The 26800-nt window shown below is 42.4% G+C and overlaps 1 protein-coding gene across 4 annotated transcripts in view; it reads right to left on the minus strand.

Annotated features, from left to right (window-relative positions):
- The window catches only part of NSMAF (neutral sphingomyelinase activation associated factor), a 186827-nt gene that overhangs the window by 84889 nt on the left and 75138 nt on the right, over positions 1–26800 (minus strand). For all 4 annotated transcript variants that reach the window (XR_015060510.1, XR_015060509.1, XM_085890199.1 and 1 more), the window contains exons 16-22: positions 21383–21446; positions 19589–19640; positions 14689–14809; positions 13203–13334; positions 10223–10265; positions 9885–10090; positions 8054–8165 (exon numbers count right to left, since the gene is read on the minus strand). Coding sequence is in view for 2 of the 4 variants with exons in the window: in XM_085890199.1 (XP_085746325.1) it covers positions 8054–8165; positions 9885–10090; positions 10223–10265; positions 13203–13334; positions 14689–14809; positions 19589–19640; positions 21383–21446 (730 nt within the window). In the remaining 2 variants the exon portion in view is untranslated. The remainder of the gene's footprint in view (positions 1–8053; positions 8166–9884; positions 10091–10222; positions 10266–13202; positions 13335–14688; positions 14810–19588; positions 19641–21382; positions 21447–26800) is intronic.

The raw sequence follows: 26800 nt of genomic DNA on the forward strand, positions 1-26800 counted from the left end.
TGGATTTTTGACCTCACTGTGACCTTGACCTTTGACCGATTTTGACCAAAATCTAATCAGCGCTAGCCACCACCCTCCTGAATCACGTGGTGTAATTTGACATTGGTAGCTTCTTCCGTTCTCGAGTTATCATTTTTTGGATGTTTGACCTCACTGTGACCTTGACCTTTGACCGATTTTGACCAAAATCTAATTAGCAGTAGCTATCACCATCCTGAATCACGTGGTGTAATTTGACATTGGTAGTTTCTTCAGTTCTCGAGTTATCATTTTTTGGATGTTTGACCTCACTGTGACCTTGACCTTTGACCGATTTTGACCAAAATCTAATCAGCGCAAGCCATCACCCTCCTGAATCACGTGGTGTAATTTGACATTGGAGGGATCTTCCGTTCTTGAGTTATCTGTACCAAACCATCAAAAATCGAATATTTGACCTCACTGTGACCTTGACCTTTGACTGATTTTGACCAAAATCTAATCAGCACTAGCCATCACCCTCCTGAATCACGTGGTGTAATTTGACATTGGTAGCTTCTTCCGTTCTCGAGTTATCATTTTTTGGATGTTTGACCTCACTGTGACCTTGGCCTTTGACCGATTTTGACCAAAATCTAATCAGCACAAGCCATCACCCTCCTGAATCACGTGGTGTAATTTGACATTGGTAGTTTCTTCAGTTCTCGAGTTATCATTTTTTGGATGTTTGACCTCACTGTGACCTTGACCTTTGACCGATTTTGACCAAAATCTAATCAGCGCAAGCCATCACCCTCCTGAATCACGTGGTGTAATTTGACATTGGAGGGATCTTCCGTTCTTGAGTTATCTGTACCAAACCATCAAAAATCGAATATTTGACCTCACTGTGACCTTGACCTTTGACTGATTTTGACCAAAATCTAATCAGCACTAGCCATCACCCTCCTGAATCACGTGGTGTAATTTGACATTGGTAGCTTCTTCCGTTCTCGAGTTATCCTTACCAAACCATCAAAAATTGAATATTTGACCTCACTGTGACCTTGACCTTTGACCGATTTTGACCAAAATCTAATCAGCATGAGCTATTACCCTCCTGAATCACGTGGTGTAATTTGACATTGGTAGCTTCTTCCGTTCTCGAGTTATCATTTTTTGGATGTTTGACCTCAATGTGACCTTGACCTTTGACCGATTTTAACCAAAATCTAATCAGCACCAGCCACCACCCTCCTGAATCACGTGGTGTAATTTGACATTGGTAGCTTCTTCCGTTCTCGAGTTATCATTTTTTGGATGTTTGACCTCACTGTGACCTTGACCTTTGACCGATTTTGACCAAAATCTAATCAGCGCAAGCCATCACCCTCCTGAATCACGTGGTGTAATTTGACATTGGTAGGATCTTCCGTTCTTGAGTTATCTGTACCAAACCATCAAAAATTGAATATTTGACCTCACTGTGACCTTGACCTTTGACTGATTTTGAGCAAAATCTAATCAGCGCTAGCCACCACCCCCCTGAATCAAGTGGTGTAATTTGACATTGGTAGATTCTTCCGTTCTCGAGTTATCGTGCCTACAAACAAACAAACAAACAAACAAACAAACAAGCAGTCATAGACTGGTACTTACGAAATCGTCAACTTGACATCTGACCTTGTCTAATAAAAGCTGTCTCTCGAGAAGGAAGTGACGCAAACCAGAAGTTTCTCCGATGATTCTGTACCAAACCATCAAAAATCGAATGTTTTGGATGTTTGACCTCAGTGTGACCTTGACCTTTGACCGATTTAGACCAAAATCTAATCAACGCTAGCCACCACCCTCCTGAATCATGTGGTGTAATTTGACATTGGTAGCTTCTTCCGTTCTCGAGTTATCATTTTTTGGATGTTTGACCTCACTGTGACCTTGACCTTTGACCGATTTTGACCAAAATCTAATCAGCTCTAGCCATCACCCTCCTGAATCACGTGGTGTAATTTGACATTGGTAGCTTCTTCCGTTCTCGAGTTATCGTGCCTACAAACAAACAAACAAATAAACAAACAAGCAGTCATAGACTGGTACTTACGAAATCGTCAACTTGACATCTGACCTTGTCTAACAAAAGCTGTCTCGAGAGAAGGTAGCGACGCAAACCAGAAGTTTCTACGATGATTCTGTATCAAACCATGAAAAATCGTAACATCGACCGAAGCAAAAATCTCCATTTCTCCACACAATTATACGTCAACGTGACTCAACGATGCGTCTGCTCGAGCGCACTGCATCATGGGACGACCCGTGACGCGTCGAGTGAAATATTTTTTATACAATCTTAAAACGTCACCAAAACATCTGATTTTTACCAGAATTTCGACAACCGAGTTTTAAGCGTCCTCAGCGATCGCAAAAACCGAAGACAAAATTAAAATCGAAGTTAAAACAAACTCGTAACGTCGAGTGAAGCAAAAATACTCCATTTCTCCACGTGAATTTACGGAATTATGTTTGACCTCACTGTGACCTTGACCTTTGACCGATTTTGACCAAAATCTAATCATCACTAGCCATCACCCTCCTGAATCACGTGGTGTAATTTGACATTGGAAGCTTCTTCCGTTCTCGAGTTATCGTGCCTACAAACAAACAAACAAACAAACAAACAAGCAGTCATAGACTGGTACTTACGAAATCGTCAACTTGACATCTGACCTTGTCTAATAAAAGCTGTATCTTGAGAAGGTAGCGACGCAAACCAGAAGTTTCTCCGATGATTCTGTACCAAACCATCAAAAATCGAATGCTTTGGATGCTTGACCTCACTGTGACCTTGACCTTTGACCGATTTTGACCAAAATCTAATCAACGCTAGCCACCACCCTCCTGAATCATGTGGTGTAATTTGACATTGGTGGATTCTTCCGTTCTCGAGTTATCATTTTTTGGATGTTTGACCTCACTGTGACCTTGACTTTTGACCGATTTTGACCAAAATCTAATCAACGTTAGCCACCACCCTCCTGAATCACGTGATCCAATTTGACATTGGTAGCTTCTTCCGTTCATGAGTTATCGTGCCTACAAACAAATAAACAAACAAACATACAAACAAACAAACATACAACCAAACAGAAACGGAAGTCATCAATATACTTACGAAATCTTTAGATTTTGTAAGTAACAAGCAGTCATAGACTGATACTTACGAAATCGTCAACTTGACCTCTGACCTTGTCTAATAAAAGCTGTCTCTCGAGAAGGTAGCAAGGCAAACCAGAAGTTTCTACGATGATTCTGTATCAAACCATTAAAAATCATAACGTCGACCGAAGCAAAAATCTCCATTTCTCCACGCAATTATATTATACCTAAACGTAACTCAACGACGCGTCTGCTTGAGCGCACTGCATCATGGGACGCCCCGTGACGCGTCGAGTGAAATATTTTTTATTCAATCTTAAAACGTCTCCAAAACATCCGATTTTTACCAGAATTTCGACAACCCAGTTTTAAGCGTCCTAATCGATCGCAAAAACCGAAGACAAAATTAAAATCGAAGTTAAAACGAACTCGTAACGTCGAGTGAAGCAAAAATACTCCATTTCTCCACGTGAATTTACGGAATTATGTTTAACCTCACTGTGACCTTGACCTTTGACCGATTTTGACCAAAATCTAATCAGCACTAGCCATCACCCTCCTGAATCTCGTGGTGTAATTTGACATTGGTAGCTTCTTCCGTTCTCGAGTTATCGTGCCTACAAACAAACAAACAAACAAACAAACAGAAACGGAAGTCATCAATATACTTACGAAATCTTTCGATTTCGTAAGTAACAAGCAGTCATAGACTGGTACTTACGAAATCGTCAACTTGACCTCTGACCTTGTCTAATAAAAGCTGTCTCTTGAGAAGGTAGCGACGCAAACCAGAAGTTTCTACGATGATTCTGTACCAAACCATCAAATATCGAGTGTTTTGGATGTTTGACCTCACTGTCACCTTGACCTTTGACCGATTTTGACCAAAATCTAATCAACGCTAGCCACCCCCCTCCTGAATCATGTGGGGTAATTTGACATTGGTAGCTTCTTCCGTTCTCGAGTTGTCATTTTTTGGATGTTTGACCTCACTGTGACCTTGACCTTTGACCGATTTTGACCAAAATCTAATCAACGCAAGCCATCACCCTCCTGAATACGTGGTGCAATTTGACATTGGTAGCTTCTTCCGTTCTCGAGTTATCGTGCCTGCAAACAAAAACAAACAAACATACAAACAAACAAACAAACAAACAAACAGAAATGGAAGTCATCAATATACTTACGAAATCTTCAGATTTCGTAAGTTACAAACAAACGGAAGTCATCAATATACTTACAAAATCTTTAGATTTCGTAAGTAACAAACAAACAAACAAACGTAAGTCATCAATATACTGACAAAATCTTTAGATTTCGTAAGTAACAAACAAACACACAAACAAACAAACAAACAGAAACGGAAGTCATCAATATACTTCCGAAATCTTTAGATTTCGTAAGTAACAAACAAACACACAAACAAACAAACAGAGGACGGAAGTCATCAATACACTTACGAAATCTTTAGATTTCGTAAGTAACAAACAGAAAGGGGTGAAAACAGTAACCTCTATCCATCTTCGATGGCGGAAGTTAACAAAGCATGTAGTCAACACCTTAATCTTTCTTGTCAAAACAGGATTTCACTTTGTTGCATTTATGGGTGATATTTCTACTCTCCAATGCACCACTTCACCGAAATGTTCTTAAATGTCAAATCTTTGTCAATTGAGCTGCACCACCGTTATTGGGAAGATGCATTATTAAAGGAACAACACGCAGCAAATGATGGATTTTGATGCCGTGCCGTGAGAAATCTGTTTGACACGCACTCGAAGGCGGTCTTTTGATGTTTGATGTTTGATGTTTCATACACTGATGTCCACGAAGAACCCGCACCCGATCTACGTGTGACGGCGAAGCAACCGTGACGCACTTTTCGCGAACGACTGAATCAAGTCACAGGTCAATAACATGTGCACGCTCATTGAGCACTCTGTACATGAAGCGATGCGTACACACGCATGCATGGAAAAGGTATTCATGAAGTACCACTAACACCAGCAGGCCATTAAATCACAGTGGGGCCAGCTGCGAAGTGAGACGTGCAATGTCGACGTAATGCATGTGATGGTTTCGATCAAGATGTAGGCTCAGTGTGAATATCATAGCGCTGTCGTACATGCTGGAGGTAAGATGTTGTCGTTTATTTTCTCCATTTTATTGATCTGGGGGTGTTTGTTTTCTTTGCAATCATTTGTAGATTTAAAATCGACATTTTCAAAAAGCATTTAAAGTCGTACAAGAGTATCAACCAACCACCCCCTCCCCCCCCCCCACCCCTTTCCTACTCCTTTTAGGTCTTTGAAATATCGATAATTTTGGACGGTCTGTTACTAAGGCCTAAGTCACATTTGCTCTACGGCGAGGATACGGCGGCCGTACGCCCTCTGAATTGACAGAAACGTGCGGCGGCCGCAGAGTTTCTGCGGTGGCCTCAGGGTGGCCCTACGCCGTTTGGCTATATTTTACAGGTCGTAAGGTCGCCGTGGAATTATAACTCGGAGTTATAACTTTTTTCATTTCTACGTTCGCCGTAGCAATTCGACTAGCCGAAACAAAAAAACTGGTAGAAAAAAAAAACCCACTCATTACAATCCGTCTGGCCGCACGTTTGCCTGAGGGCCCCCCTCTATGGCCGCCACAGGAACGCCCTAAGGTCACCGTGCGACATCAAATCAAAGACCGTACCGCACCCCCACGTTTTCGGTCTCCACAATTTATAAATATGCCGTGCGGCTACCCGAAAAATAAAAACATATGTGACTGCTACATTGTGTGACCGTGGAAATACTGCGGCCGCTGTATAATTGCTAGTGGCCGTAGATTTTGAAGACCCCACGGCCGCCGTGGAAGATGTGACTTAGGCCTAAACATCCACAATCCAGGCTTATCACTCCACTCCATTTCACTCCTTTTTACATCTCATCTTCCACTAGTGCAAACTTCTTCCTCAGTCTGTTTAATCATTCTTCACTCCAAGGCATCACGTTGGTCCTACACCATCAGCTCATGTCATCCTTCATCCCTACTCATGACCTTTGCTATTGCAATTAACCCTCCCTCTCACTTTTAATGCCTGGTGTTGGCTTTTTATGCCTTTTATTTAATGGCTTAATGGTTAGGGTGGTGGGCTTTGGATCCTAGGGTCCTGAGTTCAAAACCAGCTCAGCTGTTGAATTAATACCAGGTGGGGTTAACTCAGCCTGTCATCCTTCCGAGGTCGGCAAAATGAGTGCCAGCTTGCTGGGATACTGTGTCGGAGTGGCGACCCATCCAGGGTTGTGCCCAATAGCAAAGGAGACTGCTTAAGCAGGACCAACGCTCTGCACAGAGTATGGTCCCAATCTGTTCCTCCTCACTTTTAAGTTCCTTTGGTTTCCTTCCCTTTCCCCTCTCTTCTTCCTGTGAGTCCATCCCCTTGCTTGTTTTTACAAAAGATATTGGCTCATGGAAGAGTGAGCCGATTGAGGGTAAAAAGGCAAGGTACTGACAGTGGAGGAGAAGGGACACAGTTAGGTTAGGGGTCTGAGGACCATCGGACAGAGGAAGTTGGGAAACACCAAAACAGTGGCCTGCAAAAGTATTCACCCCTCTCCAAAGTTTTCACATTTTGATGCCACCTGAGTTTATTTCATGATGCTTTCAAATCAAACTCAACAGATAGAGTCTTCACAAACTACTCCAAATTGATAAAGGGAAAAACGTTTTGACGATAAAATGTGACTCAGTTAGATTAACTGAGAAAATCAGATGATTCTCAGTTACGTAAGTATTCAAACCCTTTGCCTAATAAACTCAAAATCACTTCAGGAGCAAATTATTTGTTTGAAAGGTTACAAAATAAGTGCAACACGTTTAACCTGTATGTAATCACTGGTTTAAGTGAAAAATTAAGCACCACCACATATCTAAGGATATTTAAGGTGCAACTCACATCGTCAACCAACAAGGCAACCATGAAGACCAAGGATCTTCCCAAAGAAGTCAGACATAAAGTGGTGGAGAAGCATTGTTCAGGAGAGGGTTACAAGAAGATTTGAAGGTCACTCATTATCCCTTTGAGTCAGTGAAATCCATCATTAAGAAGTGGAAGACGTATCATACCACCGAAACTCTACCCAGATCAGGTCGCACATCGGAACTCAGCAGCCGGGCAAGCAGAAAACTGGTTCAGGATGTCACTGTAAATCCAACAATGACTTTGGAAGATCTGCAAGGTTCTAGGTCTGAGTTGGGGGTCAGTGTCCATCAATCAACAATATTCCGTTCCCTTCACAAAGCTGGCCTCTATGGACAGGTGGCAAGAAAGAAGCCATGACTAAAAAAAGACACAACTAAAAGCTCAGATAGAGTTTGTGAAAAAAACATCTCAATGACACTGCAGGCATGTGGAGAAAGGTTTGCTCCAGACGTAACGGTTTGAATTTAGACCAGAAAGTTCAATTTTTGTCTCGTCTGATCACAAAACCTCACACTGCACATCATCCAGTCAACGCCATCCCCAACGTCAAGCATGATGGTGGCAGCATCATGTCACGGGGCTGCTTTTGGAAGGGAGTGAATACTTTTGCAGGCCACTGCACAACATAATGGCCCGCTGGATATAAAATTCAACAACAAGCAAGAAGATTGGACAAGACGTCCCGTTAAACACGAGATCACGAGGACATACTTCTCGATGCATCTCCTCTCACCTTTCTCTGTATTTTTATGCAAATGTACATCTCAGCTCTTTGTAATGAGCTCAGATGTACATTATTGGTAGCTCATGAAAAAGAAAATAAATCACTATCAACATCGGAAGGGATAATAACAACCAATGGATTACATCGATTCCAAACTGCACCCAAATAAATCAACTTGGATTAATGAGCACAATGAAAATGAACATTTAGAGTTGTCATTTTTGAAATTTGGAGAAAACCATACAACTTACTCTTTATGTATCTTGTGCTGTGAGGAAATCTGGAGACGATCCAATGAGCTCCAAACCATCACTCGGGTCTCCTCGGTGAGGTCCTCAAAGGATGAGCTTGCACCATAATCATCTGGAACATCCATATTCATTAGTGATTGAGCTTTTGTGCATTTGAGGTGGGAGGACATGTCTATCCAGCTCTTGTTCCGTATTTTGTGTTTTCTGAAGTGTATAATTGTGGAGCAAGGCAGAGGGCAAATGTGATCGTGACAAGTCACTAGTGAGATGCGGTACTGGCAAGGTGGCTTTGAGATTATGGATATCTTCTTCTTCTCCTTTCGGCTGCTCCCGTTAGGGGTCGCCACAGCAGATCATCCGATCCGCATAGTGATTTGGCACATGTTTTACGCCGGATGCCCTTCCTGACGCAACCCTGGTCGCCTCTTACGACACAGGGATATGGTACACCTGTTTTAACCGGGGTATACACCGGCCCAGTACACTGGTACTCATTTCGCCGACCTCGGAAGGATGACAGGCTGAGTCAACCCCCTGTTGTATTAATTCAGTGGCCCAACGGGGCTTGAACTCAGGACCTTTTGGATCCCAAGCCGCTGCCCTAACCACTGCGCCAACACACCAGGCTATATATATATATATATATATATATATATATATATATATATATATATATATATATATATATATATATATATATATATATATATATATATATATATATATATATATGTCCCATCATCCATCCATGTCCCATCATCCCTCCATGTCCCATCATCCGTCCATGTCCCATCATCCCTCCGTTTCCCATCATCCCTCCATGTCCCTTCATCCCTCCATGCCCATCATCCCTCCATGTCCCATCATCCCTCCGTGTCCCATCATCCCTCCATGTCCCATCATCCCTCCTCGTCCCATCATCCCTCCATGTCCCATCATCCCTCCATGTCCCATCATCCATCCATGTCCCATCATCCCTCCTTGTCCCATCATCCCTCCATATCCCATCATCCCTCCATGTCCCATCATCCCTCCTCGTCCAATCATTCCTCCATGTCCCATCATCCCTCCATGCCCATCATCCCCCCATGTCCCATGCTTTGAGATTATGGATATGAATGAGTGAAATGTTCATTTTTTTTTTGCCTCCATTTTTACGCTGAGTGCTGTACTGTATCTTCCCAACAATAGGAAACTAGAACGGGACTCGGTGGAGAATATACCTCCACCAGGATGAAAGGTTTAGGTTTCGCAGCCCACTGATAGGTTCGATCTGCATCTGAACCTCAACCAAAATCGAATCAGCTTGTTCTCGTCACTGACACAATTCATCCTCCAAGTTTTGTCTGAATCTGTCCACAACGTTTTGAGATATCGTGCTACGCTGCATATCATTTTTGATCCTATCTCTCAATGGTGAAGAACCACTTCAAAATTCCGGCGTCTGCATCCGGATCTTCACGAAATTCGAATAAATTCGTCCTTGTCACACACCTAACCAGTCGACAAAGTGTCTTCCTAATCAGTCCATACCTTTTTGAGATATCCTGCAGACAGACAGACAAACAAGGGTGAAAACACAACCTCCGTCCACATTCAGCGGCGGAAGTAATGAGGACATCACAAGAACCATCGTCACAATAACCTTGTATTGCGACCACGGCTGTAGCAAATGCTGTACATGTACTCGTAGCAAACATGCAGCAAATGACGTGTGCACACATGACGAGCGGATATATCACATGTAGGCTCAGCGTTCATGTTACTATTTTAATAAAACGTGGCAGTTTTAGTGGAAATATTCAACAAAACCATCTCATGGATGTCTTACCTTTGGAGCATTCAGGGCCTTCCGATGATTGTGCACGAGGAGTAGAATTACTCCCAACTGAAGACAATCGCTGGGAGTGTGGCCGACATTCATTGGCAAACGGAGTCATTCGCTGGGGGTGTGGAGTCGTGAACAGTTGCTTCGGAGTCTGACCAAACTCCAGGATCTGCGTCAGCACCGCGATCTTATGCGTAGCATCACCAATTCTACAGGCCATAGGACAAATGAATCAGCACCAGGCTAGTTACAAGAGGAGGAACAATAACGTGTCATGTTGGATTGTTTGGAGGGATGGGGGGGAGGGGGTGATCTAGGACGAGGTTTATTTTTTTAATTACCTGTCCAAATCAGCGTTTTCCTCGTATGTCAGAGGGTGGAAAACTGTGCAACATCAAACACACACCATAACTTGTCCCGTTATGATAAAAAGCTAACACTGATTAACCGATACACTGAAAATGAAACGAAGGATCGAATTATCTGCATCACCACTGATTATCGTGCAAACATTAGAGAAGTGTCCATTTGTTTGTGTTCGTGTGCGTGCGTGCGTGCGTGCGTGCATTTGACATCTATACAACCCTGAACCACTGGACGGAATTCGTTGAAAACTAGTGGTTGTACTCAAAGAGTGTACGGAAAGATTTTATGGGGTTTAAAAAAAAACTCATGGCTTGGAGGGAGGGTGGGGTGGGTCAGGATTGGGTGAGACCAGACTCTGTCGCATGATGGTTAGAGTATCCGCTGTGAGTCTGGGGGGGGGGGTTCAATCCCCGTCCGAGTATACCAAAGACTTAAAAAAAATGGCACGTGCCATTTCCTTTCTCGATGCTCAGCGTTTAAGAGAATAGAGCACAGGCAAACAATGTTGGAAAGGCAATGAGACACTACCCAGTACAACCCCTGCTAAGAAACTGCTTTGGCCGCACCGCTGCTCTGTAAAAAGTGCGACACATCAAATCAAACATATGTATGACATAGCAATCCTCCAGTGATAGAGGATATGAGAAGTCAGAGTAAAACACACAAATTATGGGGGATTTATGCACGACGTAATTCTCGGGGAAGTAACCCATCACGAGGAATGGAATCTTCACCGGTTAATCCCAAACCACACAAGTGTCACCCTTGCATAACAAGTCCACAAGCAGTTCGCAAGGTGAGCCATTTCAAGGCAGGAGACGATTACACAACCGAGATTCAATATCTGCCCGTTCGATTGTCTGCACAGTCCACAAACGAGCGAGCGTGTGAATGTATTCACTCCCTCATCATCCTTGCCAATAACAGCACTGCAATCAAGTTAGTGAAGAATTTCTAAAATAAACTTCCACAAAGGTTTGTCGTACTTATCAAATCTCACTTCACCTCTGGTTCCCCTTCACCATAAAGTTATTTATCGCTTGAATTGATGGAAAGAAGAAGAAGAAGAAGAAGAAGAAGAAGAAGAAGAAGAAGAAGAAGAAGAAGAAGAAGAAGAAGAAGAAGAAGAAGAAGAAGAAGAAGAAGAAGAAGAAGAAGAAGAAGAAGAAGAAGAAGAAGAAGAAGAAGAAGAAGAAGAAGAAGAACAAGAAGAAGAAGAAGAAGAAGAAGAAGAAGAAGAAGAAGAAGAAGAAGAAGAAGAAGAAGAAGAAGAACAAGAATAAGAAGAATAACAAGAAGAAGAAGAACAAGAAGAAGAAGAAGAAGAAGAAGAAGAAAAAGAAGAAGAAGAAGAAGAAAAAGAAGAAGAAGAAGAAGAAGAAGAAGAAGAAGAAGAAGAAGAAGAAGAAGAAGAAGAAGAAGAAGAAGAAGAAGAAGAAGAAGAAGAAGAAGAAGAAGAAGAAGAAGAAGAAGACTAATATCTCATTCAGCAATCTGCTTTACCCACTCGTGGACGTTCCTCATGCAGCACGTTGTCAAGGAAATGCAAAAGAAGAAGAAGAATCACAGACATTCAGAGGGGAATGCAAAACCCCACCACATCTCCCCCAGCTCTCTCCCCACTCCCCATCCGCACGTTGGATCGAGTGTGAACATGTCAATTCAGATTTGAAAGCTCCAATCGTCAAGGCAAGAGAAAACGTCGGAGGATAAGACTAGTATATCGCACTGATCTTCGTCATGAATATAATTAAATAAATGTAAATTAAATAACAGGGTGAAAAAAAAAAACATCTGTGTTCTCACAGCTCAAAATGCTCATGAAAATGTTGACATTTTCACCTCCCGTGTGTGGGAGACATGATACGTCAGAACAGGAAATCCGCGAGAAAAAAAGAAAATGCAAAATGTCCGTTAATGGAAAGGGAATAGCAGCGACGCGCTGCTCCGGCGCGTGCTCAGGTACGTGACCCGACCCGTATCGCTTACAGATGGCCACATAATCGAGGTTATTATGTATTATGAAATATTGCTCAAAGCAAATGGTGTTGTCACGCTATCATCATATTCATATATTCTCCGCCAGTCTGTCTGTCCGTCCAGGGCGGAGCTTCGCTGGCATGACTCCACCCACAATTATTTCCTCAAAATAAACCCATCAAATCACCGCCACTTTGTTCGCTACGTATCGGTCTTAGGCTTCAGGGTTCTGGTGCACATTTGAAGACTAAACGCGTCGTCTATCATGAAGTAAAGGTACGCAGAGGAAAGAAAATGATCATAATTACTATTTGAAGTCTTTAAGAATTTTTTTTTTAAACTCCAACCTGTCCATTTGGTTTCCACCTGAGTTTTTAAGGCTGAATAATGGTGCAAGTACAGGATTTATAAACAAACTCGTTCACATGTGCATGGACATGTAGTTCACATATTATGTGAAGTAAATAGACATACGTAGCAAGTTGGAGGCGACGAAGAGCGTCATTCACGTGACGTGACGTCACGGTAGGAATTAAAGCAACTTTTATTTTATTTATTCATTTTTACCAAACGTGTTAAAAACGCTATTTTAGAGATTGTCAGCGACACAAAATAGACCAGGATACAGAGACCAGGTAACAAGACAACTTGAAACTCGGTGATTGTGGTGAAACGATATTAAATATGTAGTGATCCATGTAAGAATGTCCTTTCACTTTTATGAGCGGGTGGAGGGGAGGACAGAGAGATGGGGTTTGGGAGGCGGGGTTGCTAACTAGGGGTTTGGGAGGTGAGGTTGATGACTTGGGGTTTGAGGATGGGGGAGGGGAAGGGAAGACAGAATACCTGGAGGGTAAGGGTGGGGGGGGGAGGACATAAATATCCCAGGGAAGTGGAGGGTGGAAGGGTCAAAGTTTATGGAAGGGGAGTGGGGGAGGGGGGAGTGGGAGCATCCAAAGGGTATGGAGGACTCACCATTATGTGCTTTCACAGCCTCATCACCACGCTGCTTGTAGCCGAAGATAAGGTCTATCCAGTCATGGAGGCGTTGTGAGACAAAAGGACTCTCCAGTGCTTCGCTCTGCTTTTTCAGATAGTCTGCAGAGTCTGCAGTGACGGATGGTCAAAGGGAATCTATCAATGGTATCCAATGTCGACAATGATGTTGTTTACCCTCCACATGGCAGGATTGTACTCAAGAGAGTCAGTCTCAAAGTTGAACTCGAGTTAAATTCCCGACAGGTTTCCAATGAAAGCTATTTTGATATTCAAGACAACATAAGGAAGTCATATTGAGAGCCAAGCTTTGTAAATAGTATCGGAAGACAAGCATCGCATTACACAGAACAAAAATTCACATCAAAATATCATAATTTGGAGGATTGTCCTGCTGGCCGGAAATAAATGATGCTCTTTGGCATTGTGGGTATATACAGGTGCAAATAACGTTCACTATACGAGGTTGACCCATTCCAAACTACCCTCGATAAAATAGCCAGAATGAAACCAAGAAGTGTTGACTCATCTGGAATTTTCATAGCGCGCGCTCACACACACACACACACACACACACACACACACACACACACACACACACACACACACACACACACACACACACACACACACACACACACACACACACACACACACACACACACACACACACACACTGAATATCAAAACAAATCAAATAAAACACACATACAGTACGACGACTGCTTTATTCAAATCGTCGACCGCACGGACATTAGGCGAGGAGTTCCTTTACTTTGGAGCATTCCACAGATACCGACCGCTTTGGGTACTTTTTGGTCACGATAGCTCTTTACATACCTGCGAATGAGGTTACAAAGTATCATTTCCTTTTGGAGAATTAATTGGACAAACTAACTGGGTGTTCAAAGTGAATACCGAGGAGTGTTTTCATAAACAACTGGAGGGCTGCGATCAGTGATGCCAAACGGTTCCTGGTAGAGCCAAATCCTATTATTAGACAATTGTTAGCACTTGTTATTCTGCCTATTAATTAAAAAATAAAAAAATAAAAATGGGAAAATTAACGAATTGAAAACTGAAAAATATTTAAACGATCGAGAAAAAAAAATATTAAAAATACTGCAATTGAAATTTAAAAAATTAAATAATTGAAAAATCGAAATAAAAAAAAAAATATATATAAAAATTTAAAAATATAATCAAATAATTAAAAATTGGGGGAAAATTAAATAATTTCAAAATAACAATGGGAATACCATTCTTCAAAAAGCGGGACATCACGGACACTAAGACAAAACACTCCGGGAACCATCATAAACATCCGAATTTTCAGGATGCGTCCGAGGCTCTTGGGCGAGTAACCACGTCGATGGGGACATCAGTGCAAAACGAGGGTTATGAACAAGGCATGTCCATGTACACAAGAGAAATGAATTTATTTGGAAAGTTTAAACCGACGTACCAGATGCCCACGGTGGCAATTCCACGTCCTGAACTGGCTGCCCGTCCTGACGCACACCCAGATGCAGCCCGAATCGGTTCTCCAGGAAACTCGGATCTTTGCCGAAGAACTCCGGGATGAGCTGAGAGAAGACGACATCACCGTGACCACAGGATACCTTGATACTCGAGAGCAGGGTTATCGGCGTAACCATCTTGAGAAACCAAGGTGATGTCGTGCATGCGTTTTGAGGTTGTGAAAACAATGCATTTGTTGAAAGTCTTGCAATTGTAACTCCACCAATAATGGAGGTCAAAAGGGCTCATCACATTTTGAACTGAACACAAAACTTTGTGCAATAAAATGGCACATTTGACACAAATAAATTTCCTCTTTAAAATAAAATAAGCGATAATCACCATGCGCGAATGCCATTTTAATTGCGCGAAACAATCAAACCACAGAGATGGACGCACCATTAACCGACCAACTACCGTAGCCGCAGCCTAATTAAACTCTGATGTAATTGCGCCGGAAGCACTTGGGCCAGCATGGCGGGATGCCACCGGCTTCGGTTTCACGCACCGTACAAATGTACAAGCTCTGGTATCAGATAGAATGCTCCAGGATTGGGTAACGGTCCAACAGTCCCAATTACATATGTAAAGGTTTCCTGCTTTATTAATCGAGAAATTATAATTAATCGCCCAATAATATTTATTACACTCAAATGTAAGGACACACTCTTGTCGTCGTTATATTGTAACCACCATTTTTCCAGCACCTTTTCTGTGACTTGTGTCTGAAAGATTAACCTGAGATTCCGTGAGAGTAACAGTAAGATAGTGTTGGATAATGAAGAGTTTAATACGTAATATGTTGGCTCAATTGTGGTCGTGGAAGAGACAACTATTTTGTGATCACTCTCTCATAGCTTTCAATCATTTCAAGTGTTTGTGCATTTTGTTTGTGTGTTATTCTTTCATGGCCGAATCGTAGCACCTCGAGACTCCACATTTTGGGTGTAGGTACTTCAAAATCTGCCCAGGGTTTCAAGCTACCACAAGTTGTCCTTGACGGCTGTTTTCAGGCCACCGAAGGCACCGATAAATTGTGTGCTGGAATGGGGAGTCAGGCAGTGCTGCGTCAGCCCGCAGGAAAAAGGTAATCACTATGAGGCCAATAACTCCATGGCTTTTCAATGTAAAACATGGCCCAAAACCCCCGCCAGTCATTTTTTTTAAAAACGCATTTCAAAAACACACCTGGCCGGGCAGTGCCCTAATAAATAAAAAAATAAAGAAATAAATAAATAAATAAATAAATAAATGGTGGGAAAGCAGAGATTTATATTTTTGGCCTCCAGACTTGTTGCCAGGCCAGCTCCCGTTTTTGCATGAGATAGGAAACAGTTCATACCAAAATGATCGTGGGCTCGTAAACCCGGACGCGTTCGCCCCACCAAGGGTTAACATGCTTTCATACCCCCCTCTCCCCTTTAACCGCCCCTCACAGTAAAATTAACTAATTGGGAAATAAGAGGCTTTCTCAAGGTGGCTATCCTTCGGAGAGCATCGGCAAAGAGAAACACAACACAATTACTTCTGTTCGATCAAGGAAATACTTGCCACAATATCTGCTTCATGAGAAAATGATATAGCACAGTACAGTACAGTCTATCGAACATCGCCGCTCGGTATTGACTTCTGGTGTTTGATACAGCTTGTCCAAGGAGAGTTAGTGATGAATAATCTGCAGATACATCAATCAGGCCTAAGTCACATTTGCCACGGCGGCCGTGGAGTCTACAAAATCTACGGCCACTAGCAATTATAGGGCGGCCGCAGTATTTCCATGGTCACACAATGTAGCAGTCACATATGTTTTGATTTTTCGGGGAGCCGCAAGGCGTATTTATAAATTGTGGAGACCGAAAACGTGGGGGTGCCGTACGGTCTTTGATTTGATGTCGCACGGTGACCTTAGGGCGTTCCTGCGGCGGCCATAGAATTTTCAAGGCAGACGCAAGGTGCCCGCAAGGCGACCGCAGGAACGGTCGTGCGGCGAACGTGCGGCCAGACAGACGGTAACGAGTGGGTTCTTTTTTTTTCTTTTTTTCTTTTTCCAGTTCTTTTGTTTCGGCTTGTCGAATTGCTACGGCGAATGTAGAAATGAAAAAAGTTATAACTCCGCGCTATAATTCCACGGCAACCTTACGACCAGTAAAATATAGCCAAACGGCGTAGGGCCACCCTGAGGCCACCGCAGAAACTCTGCGGCCGCCGCACGTTTCTGTCAATTCAGAGGGCGTACGGCCGCCGTATCCTCGCCATAGAGCAAATGTGACTTAGGCCTCATGAATCATCAGTGTTTAAGGCAAAGCATGCATGAACTGGAGGCCATTTTAATACCCTTTACCCTTTAAATACAGAGTAGAGATAAAATGTGGATCAGGCAAGGAGAGATCCTACTTCCATGCTGTTGAATTATGGTACAAGCTATGCTCAAAGTGCAAAGTTACACGTGCACATATATTGAACAGGATGTTGGCCCAGATGGAGATGGAGACAACCAAAAATGGAATCAGAGTACCCTAGCACTTAACAAGCACTTCAAATATGAATATCCTCCTGGTGGTTCTGATATCTCGCAATGGTCTGCTTTTCAAAGCTTCAGAGGTAATTTTTCCTGTGTGTCAGTGTGTCTCCTCCATAACTCCAAAACCATGAAACCTAGTAGCCTGAAACTTTGCCTGCACCCTAATGCAACTCCAAGGAAGTGCATGAGTGAATATTGGGTGTTTGGGTTAATTAAAACACCCCTTATGAAGATCATTAACGGCTTTATTAATTAATCCTTCATCAAGCTCCATCCTCGGCCACCTCACTCTCTGAGGTTTAAAGGGTATCCTGGGTTACATCTCTGGGGTCTGAAGCCGACATGTTTTTTCGCCTGCTCAACCATGCCTTCACTTGGAACAGGCCGCAACAATTTCTTAACGACAGTTTGTGTGGTTTTTTCCACTTTCCTCAATCATATAATCGAAAGCCTGTTCATCATAGCTACAAATCTCTTGGTACATTGCAATGCTTATAAATGCCTGGAGACGTTAGCGTTCGTGGGTTTATTTCATTTGTGCAGATGCCATAACCTCGAGAATTTCTTAAACTAAGTTGAATTACAAAATTTAGCTCCAGGATCGAACTCAGCAGCAGTTCTGACTCCTAAAAAGTGTTCATTTGTCCAATTCAGACGTATTTGACATTTCAGGCATCTCCGGAAGGTGTATCTAATATGACGGTTCCGTGATTGCTTATCGCATGCCAAGCGAGCCGTTTCTTATCAACTGTTTCATTGAGCGCTGAAGTCACTTGGCAAGTGCTTTACAATATTCGCATTGTCACTGAATACTGTATATCAATCGACTTGAACAAAGTTCAGGGGCCACTCGCCTGCATTGGCCACGTGTTGTTCTGTGGTGCAACAGGTAACAGGTGGTGTCTTAGCTCACTGAAAATGTGAAATTTGATTTTACAAGACGTTTCCCCTTTTTGTACGATCTTCCATTATATGACCCGTCACTTTGGCATCGATAAATACAAATATAAATTAAACGATTCGTTTTTAAAAGTTTCTTCAACCGTTTTGTGGAATTGCTTGGTGAAGCCACTTGGCATGCATTCTTAAAGCTTTAATTGATGGTGATACCGCAGTTCAAAACCTGAGGTAGGAAGGCAAAATGAATTCCATGATCACAATCAGTAAAATAAGGTTTTCAGTTGTTATGAAGTAGTGAATCGCCACATCACGGCAGGAACGTACCCTCCCTCTCACCCACGCCTCTCCCTCTTTCCGACACTCTCACTCTCACTCTCACTCTCACTCTCACTCTCACACACACACACACACACACACACACACACACACACACACACACACACTGCTCCAACCCCCACCCCCCCCTAATAAAATGCAGCACTCTCCTCTCACACCTCTATCTGTCTGTGATAGAGACACACACACACACACACACACACACACACACACACACACACACACACACACACACACACACACACACACCTTCCTCGCACCCATTCCTCCCAAAATGTATGGCAATGTTTGGAGAGGCGTTGCTCTCCCAATCTCCCCCTCCCCCACCTTCCGAGCTCTTCCCCTCTTCCTCGCCCAACCTGAATCACCGGCTCCGAGATTCCCCTCCCTCCTCCTTTCCATGCCCCCTCTGTCCCCCTCCCCTCCCTCCTCTCTCTTTCTCCCCCCCCCACCCTTAATAACCTAGTCAGCAAAGGACAGGATGTATTAGCTGGGATATAATATTTGGAAAACTAAATAAAACTGAAGAGAGTATGTATGTTCACTCATTAGTTCGAGATCCGATTTATTTTTAGAATCATCACAGAATTAAACGAGAACAGCACAGGTCCATCGCACATCCTTCACCCGACTCGATAGGTTACGTTTTGTATCCCACTGATAGGCCGGATCTGGATTAGGACCTTAACCAAAATCAAATCAGCTGGTCACTGGTCAAATCAAATCAGCTGGTCACCTAACCAACTCATCCACAACTTTCTGAATTATCATGCCATTCTCAATGGTGAAGAATCACTTCCAAAAAAACTTTAAAACTCTCGGATCCGGATCTTCAACAAAATAGAACCAATTCTTCCTTCTCACACAACCAACCTGTCCACCAAATTTCGTACAAATCTGTCAACAACTTTTTGAGATATCCTGCACACAGACAAACAAACAAACAAACAAACAAACAAACATACAGACAGTGGTGAAAGCATAACCTCCGTGCACCTTAGGTGGCGGAGGTAACAAAGCCTGAAAATGTCATGATGGGCTTGAAAGCGAAGATGTAAAAAAGGTGAGTGGTGGTTTACAGTCTCACCTCTTTGAAATCAGTGACACCATCCATGCAGTTGTTCCACGTGTCTGCAATGCTGGACAAAGTACAGCCATGCATGTTACACTCCTATCCAGAGCATCAGCTGGATCAACACCTTAAGCCCGACTCTCAATGAGGATTTATATCTTAATATGATCCAAGGCTCCGAGAAGAGCTTGGGCACGTACCACATGCAGGGTAAACACATCAGGGGACATCGACACACTTTTACATGAATTACAAGGATATTAGTATACAATGGATAAATCAAGTGTGTGGGATTTTATCCTTGTGTCCAAGCATGATGAGATAAGTGCTCAGATGGGAAGAGCAAACAAGCCTGGTTACCCTCGCCAGGGGAGAGGGTATTACATTTGGGTCCGTTTGTCTGTCTGTCATTTATCTATCGCCTGCAGGTCACCATTGAAAACTGATCATCATGAAACTTTACCAAGTTGTAGGGGTAGTCTCAAGTGAGAAGCCTATTGATTTTGAGGTCAAAGGTCATGTTGATGTCGAATTTCTAAAACTATCATTTTTCATCCGATTGACTTGAAAATTAAACAGCAATTTCATCGTGCATTGCTTAATTGGGAAACAAAATATTTTTGAGATCAAATTGTCAAAGGTATACGCAAGGTCAAACTTCTAAAATCATCAAATTTCATCTCATTAACCTGAAAATCAAACAAAGTGCAAAGTAATTCCTTTTGATGTTTCTATTTGTTATAATACTGCTTTTTTGCCCCTACTCACTCCCCAAACCCTCCTCGCTCCCCCCTGCTTTCTCGCTCCCCAACCCCTCTTCACTCCTTCCTGCTTCCTCACTCCCCCACCCCTCTTCACTCTCCTCTGCTGCCTTGCTCCCCCACCCCTCCTCACTCCCTCCTGCTTCCTCACTCCCCAACCCCTCCTGCTTCCTCGCTCCCCAAACCCTCCTCGCTCCCTCCTGCTTCCTCGCTCTCCCACCCCTCCTCACTCCCTCCTGCTTCCTCACTCCCTTCTACTTCCTCACTCCCCCACCCCTCTTCACTCCCCTCTGCTGCCTTGCTCCCCCACGCATCCTCATTCCCTCCTGCTTCCTCGCTCCCCAACCCCTCCTCACTCCCTCCTGCTTCCTCGCTCCCCAACTCCTCCTCACTCCCTCCTGCTTCCTCACTCCCCCACCCCTCCTCACTTCCTCGCTCCCCAACCCCTCCTCACTCCTCCCCCCCAACTAGTCTACCCGGCGCCTGGATGGTGGTTATGTGCGGTCGGACCCTCCCTTTAGACTGCCTCAACTTGCCCTCCTCTCACGCTGCCTTCCCTTTCCGCACCCCTCCTTGCTCCCCCTTCCTTCCTCGCCTCCCTACCCTGCCTCGATATCCCTCCTCCTCATTCCCCCTCCCTCCCGACCTTAATAACCACAGTAAAATGCTGATTATAATAACAGATACAGCTTGGCTTCACCAGTTCATTTTAATCCCAGGAACTCTGTGAGCGAATGAGTCATTCAATAAGAAAAATTTATTTGATATTCCAGCAACAAAAAGTGAAGGCAACTACATTTGTTATTCTGAGTTAAAAGTACAAACATCATTCGTGCAGTCACCTTCCAATAGCACAAACCAGGAAAACAAGAATATCTGAGAATATCCTATTATGTGGAGAGAAAAAGTTACAAGTCAGTCGCAGCTCAAGTTGAACAATAAAACAATTCATTTTAGATGACTTTAATCAACAAAGATGGAGCAGAAGATGACGGATTGATGCAGAGAAGGGTCTTGAGAGAAAGTACATATTTCCAAATGTCCTCACCTGTTAAACATGCGGTCGGCATGGTCAAATCGGCCATTCTGGATACACAGCATGTGTTCTGGAGCTAAAAAAAACATAAAGGTGTACATCCAGGATTTAGAAAAGAAAGCCAATAATGCAGTTACAACAACAAATATACCATCAGAGATGGGGAATCCCCTGCCATTGAAAAATAATTGAAATCAGATAAGCGGTTTTCCATTTATTACAAAAAACATTTTTTTCAAGATGGCCGCCCCAGTCGACCATCTTGGATCCGGCCACACCCAAAATCAATAGGGTTCTTCCTTTTCAGGTGGTACATGTGTGACCCAAATTTCAAATCGATATGGCGAAAAGTTTATGAGTTATCGCACTCACAGCTATAAATGTTGACGCCCAGCCAGCCGGACGGACGGACGACCCGGGTAACAACAATATCCCCCTTCCGCCACGCGGCGGGGGATAAAAACCGTTTATCCAGTCACATCCGAGCATCCTCGTTCATCCAGTACATCCTCGCATCCTCGTTTATCCAGTATTTCCTTGCATCCTAGTTTATCTAGTATATCCTAGCATCCCAGTTTATCCAGTACATCCTCGCATCCTAGTTTATCCAGTATATTCTGGCTTCCTAGTTTGTCCAGTATATCCAGTGTATCCCAGCATCCTAGTTTATCCAGTATATCCTGGCATCCTAGTTTGTCCAGTATATCCAGTATATCTCAGCATCCTAGTCTATCCAGTATATCCTAGCATCCTAGTTTGTTCAGTATATCCTAGTTTGCCCAGTATATCCTAGCATCCTTATTTGTCCAGTATATCCAGTATATCCCAGCATCCTAGTTTGTCCAGTATATCTTAACATCTGAGTTTATCCAGTATATCCTGGCATCCTAGTCCATCCCCATGACAATTGCACAGATAAAGGATTCAGAGGTAATTGTGAACATTCCCAAGTAGCACGGTATGCCATCACTACACAAAGCTGATTAGCATCCAGTGGCGTAAGAAGCAGCCTTAAGATAGACGAGCGGTGAAAACCACGGTCAAGTTTCCCATTTCCTGTCAAATGAGATTGAACGGCAAGCCAAGCTGGGATATCGCTTGAATACAGCACGTAAAAAACAATGCTGCACAATAAACAAACAGCTCACGTTCCGAAGTTGAATCTGAACAGCAATGCCTCCACGGGGCCAACAGCCATCAATAAGCCAACGCAACATGACTAACAAAAGGCTGGAGGAACTTTCTGTTTGCGTGGAGAAGTCGATACCGACCACACTGTCTCGGCTAGAAAATGAATCCTGATGAGGTGCCCTCTTAAACATTCAGGGCTAAAAGAAAAGGTTTCCAGAAGTCAATCTCTTATAGTAAAGACCTACAGATGTTAGAGACGCGCTAAAAAGGAAAGGTAAGCTACTCGTCTGAAATAAAGGAAACATTTGATGCTTGCATAAATATAGTTTTTACAATCTAAATCTCGATTCATTATTTTATTTTCAGCACTTGTTTGTCCATTAATGCCAATCCTGTTGAAACTTCAGCTCTTTCCTCTCAATTTAATCACCAAATTCTATGAACACTCCGATTCTGATGTACCATACTCCGTTACAGAGCGTCGGTGCTGCCGAAGCAGTTTCTTGACAAGGATTACACTGGGTGGTTTGCCATTGCCTTCCCAGCACTAATTAGGGCAGAAATTTGGAATTTGGTCATGGTGCTAGCAATAGGTCGCCTACTCTTTGTGAAGGACACCGAGAGATCTTTAACTTTCACCAACTAATGCGAGAGGACAGGACATCCAGTTTAACGTCCATCCGAGGGGCAGCACATACATTATTGATGCATGTGAAACACCAGGATGGCTGTTTGGAGCCAGGCTAGACCCAGGCAAGACAGCTTAAAGACGAGTGTGCATACCTCGAGGCCATCCTGCCAGCTCTTCTATCAATATACAAGTACGTAACTAACGTTACTGAGTATTTCAATCGGATTACAGCCCAAAACTAGAATGGTACTCAGTGGAGCGTATACCTCCACCAGGCGAAACAGTTTGTGTTTTGTATCCCACTGATCGGCTGAATCTCGATCTGGACCTGAACCAAAATCGAATCGACTTGTTCTTCTCACCTAACCATCTCATCCACCAAGATTTGTCACATTTCATCCACAATCTTTTGAATTATCATGCTACATATTGTTTTTGGGCAAATCACTCCATGATGAAGAATCACTCAACAATTAAAAAAACAAAATTCTCATGTCTGGATCCAGATCTTCACCAAAATGGAATGAATTCTTCCTTGTCACACACCCAACCTGCCCACCAATTTTTGTCCATATGTGCCTGGAACTTTTTGAGATATTGTGCTCTCTATCATTTTTTGCCTTATCACTCAATCGTGAAGAATCACTTTAAAACCTTTTAGATATCCTGCTCACAATGACAGATGAACAGACAGACAGACAGGAGTGAAGACATAACTTCCATCCACCTTCGGTGGTCGAGGTAACTGGAATGGCTGAGTTGGTTTGTGTTTGAGAGCACACAGCTCTTCTTCTTTTTATTTCATATGCAGCACATGATTGCGAATTTGCATCTTTTTTTTTTGCTGGGAGCACGGTGTTGGCACCTTCTAGATTGGGGCAAGAATTAGTAATTTGTTCAGGATGCTAGTGATAGCTCGCCTAGTTCTGGCGATAGCTCGCCGAGTCTTGGTGAAGGACGCTGTGAGATTTTTTTTTACATCCACCAACTAACTAATGCTAGCAGACAGGACACCAGGTTTAACGTCCATCTGAGGGATGGCACACACAATGATGCCTCTTGCATGTGAAACACCACAATCGCCTTGCATGCGAAACACAAACATTACAGTTAGCACACAGCTCCTGATGTTGAGGTGCGAGATGCCAAGTAAAAGTACACTGATGTCTACCAACGTCTTTATCCTGAAAAGATTATATGCACAAGCTCCTCCGGGAACCCTAGAGCACGCGTAGGACTGTGTCCAATGGAGACCGGGAAGTGCTCGTCACACTCCACGTTTCGATTTACCCTCCGATTGCATCATGTGCCTTCTGGTGAAATGGTTTGCATTAGCAGGAACAATCGTCTGGGTGACAGATGGACAGTTGTTCTTTGCAGATTATGCAGTTTTGTGATGAGCATCGCGATGGCTTATGTCTCACATGCTCACAGTCAAGAGGTGCGTCTGATGTTAAAACGACGAATGTGGTCATCATTGGTTAGATATTTATCGGTATACCACAATGACGAGGACAAACAAGCCTGAAATCCGGATAGGCGGCTCCGTCTGATGTTTAACTGATGTTGACCATGTAATCTTTGTCTGTTTGACAGAGTTGCCGGGCTGCCCCTCAGAGTTGGAGATGACACTGGTGTAGGACAATGTCCAATGGAGATCAGGGGAGTGCTCATCACACTCCACATGTTTCGATTTACCCTCCGATCGCATCACGTGCCCTCTGGTTGAATGGTTTGCATTTGCGGGAACAATCGTCTGGGCGGCAGATTGACGGTTGTCTTTGTGGTTTTACCATGTGAGACATAATCCTTGGTGTGGCTCACCATAACAGTCAGGAGGTGCATCTGATGTATATACGTATATATATATATACGTATATATATATATATATATATATATATACGTATATATATATATACGTATATATATATATACGTATATATATATATACGTATATATATATATATATATATATATATATATATATATATATATATATATATATATATATATATATATATATATATATATATATATATATATATATATATATATATACGTGATATATACGTATATATACGTATATATATATATATATATATATATATATATATATATATATATATATATGTATATATGTGTATATGTGTATATATGTATATATGTGTATATGTGTGTATATGTGTATATGTGTATATGTATATGTATATGTATATATATGTATGCATATGCATATGCATATATATATGCATATATATATGTATATGTATATATTGTATAAGATTGGGGTGGTTGGGATTACACATTTTTAAAGAGGAAGAAGGTGCTTCCAATCAATAGTAAAAAAAAACTAGATCAACTCCGCTAATTTGAGCAAAAAAGCGAGAGCAGACCTGGTCTCGGGAAACATTTCGCCGGCTTCGCAGCTAACTTCATCAGGCACAAATAGATCAGGCACACGTGTCCGATTAAATAATCCTGGTTGCTGGACCACGTGTCCGATCAAGTTGAAATTTAAAGCGTGTATTGCCTATCACAACGAGATCATAATTGTGAAGTTTCATGTTGATTGATTAAACAGTTCCAGAGAAAACATTATTTTTTTTTTCTTCAATCCAATATGGCTGCCAATCCATGTGACCAATCCATGTGGAATCAATTATTCCTTTACAAAATTGTGCACCCAAGGCTTGGGGAACATTTCTGTGAAGCTTCCCCTTGATCTGTCCAGCTGTTCGAGAGAATTTTTTTTTAATACGTTTTAGGGTAAATCCAATATGGCTGCCAAACCATGTGACGTATGATGTCAAACGTGCAAACCTTTTGTTCCTCATGGATAGTTGGTCATACGTGTAAACTTTTGCCTCGATCTGTTCAGTCACTTCAGAGAAGAAGATTTTTGAAGGTTAAAAAAAAAAAATATATATAAATATATATATATATATATATATATATATATATATATATATATATATATATATATATATATATATATATATATATATATATATATATATATATATATATATATATATATATATATATATGGCTGCCGAATCACATGACCGATGATGTCACCAAAAATTTTTCTGTGGACCATTTTATCCCAAGATGACCTTAGATGACCCATTTTATCCCGAGCATTCTACATTTGCAATTATGACGTCATAACGAAGGCACCTATGACGTCATCAAAAAAAATCACACATATTCCCCAGGAGGAGTACTTGCCGTGTGCCAAGTTTAAATTTTTTCCTTGGTGCGGTTTCAGAGATAGAGGTGCAAAGTTTTTCCATTTTTCCAACATGACTGCCACACCACGTGACCTATGACATCATAATTATGATTAAAACATTCTACATGAGTGGCCGCACCTATGGTGAAAATTGTGTCAATCCAACAAGCGGTTGCGGAGAAAAACACTAAAGTTCTGTGTGAACAAACAAACAAACAGACAGACAGACAAACAAACGGACCCAAACGCAATACCCATTCCTTCAGCAGCGAGGGTAATAAATATCAATCATTGCTCCTGATCAGAACAATAATGAAATCTTTTTTCTATTCAAGAAGAAACATGAAACTAAACTTCTTTAATTTGGGGCCACAGGCGCTGCGAAGAAACATAGTCTGCATACCGAGGACAGGGTTAACAGATATTAAGACA

Source organism: Eptatretus burgeri, chromosome 7 (genome assembly GCF_056783735.1).
Source record: "Eptatretus burgeri isolate ZD-2024b chromosome 7, Ebu_testis_v1, whole genome shotgun sequence".
NCBI classification, from domain to species: Eukaryota; Metazoa; Chordata; class Myxini; order Myxiniformes; family Myxinidae; genus Eptatretus; species Eptatretus burgeri.